Source organism: Toxorhynchites rutilus, chromosome 2 (genome assembly GCF_029784135.1).
Source record: "Toxorhynchites rutilus septentrionalis strain SRP chromosome 2, ASM2978413v1, whole genome shotgun sequence".
Lineage (NCBI taxonomy): Eukaryota > Metazoa > Arthropoda > Insecta > Diptera > Culicidae > Toxorhynchites > Toxorhynchites rutilus.
In genome coordinates this window covers 156355252-156360772 of record NC_073745.1, presented here as the reverse complement: position 1 = coordinate 156360772, position 5521 = coordinate 156355252, and the positions used below count along the sequence as shown (strand labels likewise).

General features: G+C 37.2%; 2 protein-coding genes across 4 annotated transcripts; one reads left to right on the top strand and one right to left on the bottom strand.

Annotated features, from left to right (window-relative positions):
• The first annotated feature begins 297 nt into the window (after nucleotides 1-297).
• Nucleotides 298-3558, top strand: LOC129770385 (serine/arginine-rich splicing factor 1A). 3 transcript variants are annotated; one of them, XR_008742105.1, is made up of 5 exons: nucleotides 300-594; nucleotides 654-1023; nucleotides 1173-1246; nucleotides 1306-1450; nucleotides 2004-3558. XR_008742105.1 is itself a non-coding variant. In XM_055773202.1 (4 exons), exons 1-4 carry the CDS (start codon nucleotides 425-427, stop codon nucleotides 1397-1399), a joined length of 708 nt encoding a protein of 235 aa, XP_055629177.1. In that variant the 5' UTR covers nucleotides 300-424; the 3' UTR covers nucleotides 1400-3558. The 3 variants fall into 3 exon arrangements, 2 of the variants coding, with proteins under 2 accessions (XP_055629178.1, XP_055629177.1); XM_055773202.1 differs by having other exon boundaries at nucleotides 1306-3558; XM_055773203.1 differs by lacking the exons at nucleotides 1306-1450; nucleotides 2004-3558 and having other exon boundaries at nucleotides 298-594; nucleotides 1085-1222.
• On the bottom strand, nucleotides 3541-5009 carry LOC129770383 (peroxisome assembly protein 12-A). The gene is made up of 4 exons (XM_055773199.1): nucleotides 4744-5009; nucleotides 4100-4590; nucleotides 3825-4046; nucleotides 3541-3768 (listed from the first exon to the last, which is right to left on the bottom strand). Exons 1-4 carry the CDS (start codon nucleotides 4861-4863, stop codon nucleotides 3651-3653), a joined length of 951 nt encoding a protein of 316 aa, XP_055629174.1. The 5' UTR covers nucleotides 4864-5009; the 3' UTR covers nucleotides 3541-3650.
• Between the last annotated feature and the right edge of the window lie 512 nt (nucleotides 5010-5521).

Genomic DNA, 5521 nt, shown 5'->3' with positions numbered 1-5521 from the left:
CACATAATACGCTTGAGTCCAAGCTCACTCGTGATCAGTCTGTTTTTTCATGCTTCAAGCAAATAATTCCCCTTCTGCTATCTTCCGTACTGTTTTAATATACCGCTCCCCTAAACAATTAAGTGACGAAACGGCCTCACCTAGTACCATAGACCCGTCTTGCACACAACAAAATGGAATATATTTATACACTTTTTTCTCTGAGTACAACAATTTTGACATGTCGTTTCACCTTCCCAGAGCACTTGGTTTTTTTTCCCATCTTTATGAGATTATCTTGGACTCATTCAAGCTTTTCTGAAAGAAGTTTGAAGCGTCATTTTCGTGATCCTGTTCATCGCGTTTGTTCGAAAACGATAGATTTGTGAATCTTTATTCTACAGCCATTTTGCTTACTTTTGAAACAAATATAGTTATCTAAACGATGTCCTCACACGGTCGAAATGAATGCCGCATTTATGTCGGAAATTTGCCTCCAGATATACGCACCAAGGACATACAAGATTTATTCCACAAATTTGGTAAAGTAACATTCGTTGACTTGAAAAACCGTCGAGGGCCGCCATTTGCTTTCGTAGAATTTGAAGATGCTCGGTAAGATATGTTTTGTCCAGTTAACAACAAATCCAATTGTTTTTTTTTCTATAATTCAGCGATGCTGACGATGCTGTTAAAGCCCGCGACGGTTATGATTACGATGGGTATCGACTGCGGGTTGAATTTCCACGCGGTGGTGGACCCGGCAGTTACCGGGGTAGCCGGGGTGGAAATAGTGACCGCAGTGGTGGACGTGAACGCAGCAATCGTGGACCACCGGCAAGAAGATCACAGTTCAGAGTTGTTGTCACTGGTTTGCCAGCTTCTGGATCCTGGCAAGATCTCAAAGATCATATGAGGGAAGCTGGCGACGTTTGTTTTGCCGATGTTTATAAGGATGGAACGGGAGTAGTTGAGTTCTTAAGACACGAAGATATGAAGTATGCCATAAAAAAGCTGGATGATTCACGGTTCCGGTCACATGAGGTTAGTTTATTTCGTTACTAAGGTCACAATTGCCATTAGCGCTGGATCTTTGCATGTATAGACTGAAGAGCTCTGTCAGGATGGATTCGAATATAAGATATGGTAAAATACTCAAAGCCTTCTGTTTCTTAAAAAAATATTTCTTTTAGGGTGAAGTTGCTTATATCCGCGTGAGAGAAGATTCCGGAAACGAGGAACGGCGCGGTGGTGAATATCGCGACAGGTTAGGAATTTGTCAAAAATGTTGTGGTTTTACAAAAATAATTTCTGTTTCTGTTTTAGATCCTACTCCCCTCGCAGACGTCGTGGAACGCCTACCTATTCACCGGTACAACGCAGTTTTTCGCGATCTCGTTCTCGCTCTTTCAATTACTAGATAGAGAATCATTGGAAGATGATAGCACGAATTCTGAGGAAAGGATTCCAAGTAATTTGACGAATTTTGTACATTTTCACAAAACAAAACAAAAATCAATTCAGCGCCATCATTCACACAGTTTTCCTGATCCCGCGAAGATGTCAAATGTTCTATTTTATTCACTATAAATCACTAAAGCTGGACCAGTCGCGATGATTCAGCAGTTCTGTTTTCGCAAGAAAAATAATTCATTTTCGTACATTCCTTTGGAAAAATAATGGTGACCCGGAAGAATAATTTCATTTTCATCGGAAGTTGATACTTTTAATACTATACGGTCCTTATTGTAATCAGAACGATATTAGTGCTAAGAACAATTCAAGCGAAACTGTAACATTTGAACGTATTATTGCTATCAGATAATCATTGTGTAATTCCGAGATAAGATATGCACGGTTCCGTAGGGATTTTAGATACTGAATTTTGTTTTCTTCTAGCCTCTGAAAATCGACACGAAGATTCCTATCGGGGAAGGATGAGTCAGAAAGTTTTCTCTGCATTTTTTTCGACGAAATCATGAAAACTATCTGTTCTAAAACCTGTTTCTTCTTCTTCCAAACAGGACAAGGACTCTCCCTGTTTGTAATTTACGCATGGGACTTTTCCTGACGTGAATCTGCTGGGACATAGGATCAGGATTTTAAGCACATCTAGAGATCGGATTCCCCCTTGGTCATTTAGAACACCGAATTTTCGTGTTATGGATCACTGGAATATTCAAAGGAAATGGAATCAGGGATCACAGGATTTTACACGACCTAGCTTCAGGAGATGTGATGCTCCGTGAAAATATTTCCGTTGAAATTGGTAGTTTATGCTCCTCCGTTTTCAACACCATTTCAACATTTCGGAATTAATGATAATAATTGGTAGAATAAGAGTTGTTGGAGATTGGATAGTATATCGACGGTTCACAGAAATATCGTTGAACCAAAATTGATATTCATTTCTCGCGATGGAGGAACCATACCCCTTGTGGACAAATCAAATCTGTCTAGATTTTGAACAAAAAAACGCTACAGGAGGCAAGGATTAGAGGACGAGGAGGAACGTCGGATTCGAAACGCATATGGATACTGTTATCTTGGATATCATTTGGAGTGTCACTATGAATTTATTATGTACCAATGGATTAAAAAACGGATGTAAGTCGAAAGTAATCTACATTCGTTTGACGGAACGGTAAAATGATATTTCTGTAGTCAACCGCGCATACAAGAACATTTCCAGCAGTTCTTATTTTGGCAATTGGCAGTCAAAGTCATTTCTCGATCATGGCTTTTTTGGAATTCTGGATATTTTGAATAAGAGTGGAGACACTTGGTGAATTGGATTCAATTTTTACAACTAAGTAACAAGGATCGACTTAGGAAAATTTGGAAATTACCAGAACGGACTTCGTGGGACTTATTCTGGGAATAGTCTTCAATTTCGGATTTTGGATTTGGAAACGTTTCTCTTTGGTTTCGTAACTCATATTCTGGACACCGAGGGAATAGGAGGTCTTCTGTCTATTCGAGGCTAGTTCTTTCTACTACACAATGGAGATTTCTAACGTTTTACGGATCTTTGTCGAAGGAAAGGAGTACTGGTGTGTATAACTTTTATTCAATTATAATTAACATTTTTAACAGTCGATTCCTAGCTCTTATGTTTAATAACACAAATTTTAGATGTTTTGCATATTCTCTCCAAGATTTCCCTAGTTTTTGGAATCGTCTATTTATTTTTATATTTCTCATCACATATCATATTTTGTTGGAACGCAAAACAGTAGTCACCAGTATTTTCTATTATCTATGCGAATTTCAACAAATAGTATGAGCATGTGGATTTCAGCTAATTAGTTATGGGCATGAATTCATAACGTGATGGTGAAAACAGATATGCTAAGCAACATTTCCCGTTATAAAAGAAACATTCAGTCATTCAGAATACTGGACAATGATACAAACGCAGATAAATTTCTGTGAAGTGAAACCAAAATTAAGCGGAGAAAGTGAACACATTCAGCGTCAATTTTCTATCTTCAAACCAGTGACTAATGCGTCAGAGCTACGGATTCCGAAAAGTGTGTTGCTATAATAAAAATACATACAAATGGAATAATTAATTTATTAGTCTGGCTTAACAAGTTCGTATGTAAAATATCACATTCTCCCATATAACATTTATGATACCAATCTGCATACATTGGTAGCATTTTAGGCTAATCAGTTTCATCGAAGATCCTCACCAAATCGTTGATAGTCGTTGGGTATTTAGTCACAGGACATTGGCTCTTGTTTTGTAAGTATGCTACAATGCATCGATAGCAATACACATATCTGTGGATCGAAATATTCATAATAAATGTATTTTTCGAAAAAATCTAAACGCTTACCCCGAAACGGATACTGCTGTTGGTATTTGCCAGCGCTGAAGGCACAATGGACATTTGCCGTTATATTTATCATTCGTAGCATCAATCGACGGTCTGTCAGGCACTGGGAGTTTCGACAAATCTCCCATATTGGCCTCATTGTGCCACCATTCGATGAATTGCAGAAAGAACGCGGATAATTCCAAAGATCTTAATAAAGCCGTACTGAGTACGCTGGCCGGCCTGAAAATAAATTATGATACCAGACATCTGATGTGTACGATTCATATACTTACGTAATTTGACCAGATAGAATATCCTTAAACGTCAAAGATTTTTCTTCCGTCGAATATGTTAACGAAAGGTTCAAAATCCGTAGAATAGGTGAGTGCGTAGAGCTGAATCCAGTGAGATAAGCAATGTATTGCAATAGTTTCATGCTTTCTAAACATGCCTTCAAATATGGTACAATCCGGACAATCTGTTGCTTATACTTTGATATTGTTCTCCCCTGCTCATAATCTTCTTTCCATTTATGTATTTTTTTATCGATTTTTTGATACGCGTAGGGAGTTAAAACGAGCGATCCTATTGTCCATCGTTCTTGATTCCTTGTGAGTTTATTCGTCTTTGGAGAAACGCGAGTGAGTCCATAAAAAACCTCAGATAGAGAACCGCCTTTGTTGCGGACGTAATAACTCTGGACAATGTAATTGAACAGTAAATAAATTTCGTCATAGTTACTCGAGAGACATTCGAAGAAGTTTGGCTTTATTGTATCCAAGAACTGCAGAAGAAAAAGTATTTATAAGTCATCTAAAATTTAAAATTCACGTTCAATGAATAATGAAATTCAAGAAATAGCGATAATAATTCGATAAAACTGTAAGTCATCTAAAAATTGATTTGATTTGGGACTACACAATTTCAACTTTCTTACATTTGCTACTTTTTGGAGCGCTGGATAAAATGTTGCATTCAGATAATCAGCTGCTACAACCTCGAATATTGATGGACGTGCTTCTATATTGCTTGTGATGTGCGCTCCCTTTGCTGCCATTGTGATCTTCACTATATTTTTAAATTCTTTATAGGTAATAGAGTAACATTCAACAAAAATAACGAATATCAACAGATGTTGAATGTCAACTAATCGCAGATAGAGACGTCGGTTAATCGTTCGATTAATTCAAATAATCGAATATCTGAAATTATAATCGAGTAATTTGGTATCGAATAATTTAAAATCAAAATATGAATACATCGAATAATTGCCACTGTAATCGCGATTAATGAAAGAAAGAATTTTACTCAAGGCTAATGCATTTTTAGGTTAAGAATTAGGCTATATAGCTTTTTTATCCAACATTTTTTCATCCAACCATCTAACATCGACAACCCGATAGACCACGCGACCAGAATGACAACGTGATACGTGATTATTACAAGAGATAAATATTCGCTCGATTAATCGAATATTGAAAAACAATTCTCGCGTAACTTTTGAAAAGGTCCTATGTAACAAATGTAAACAAATCGAGTTAAAGGATGCACGCTATTTGTTTTCAATCATTGAATGTACTACAAAAACAATCGTTCACGTATCTATCTTCTTTATCTTTTTGTCGCCGATATAAAAAATATCCAATGTACAGATTCGAATTTTAAGCACCCGGCTGTTACTTCGGACGCCACTTTCCTCCGACGGCCGAAACGTC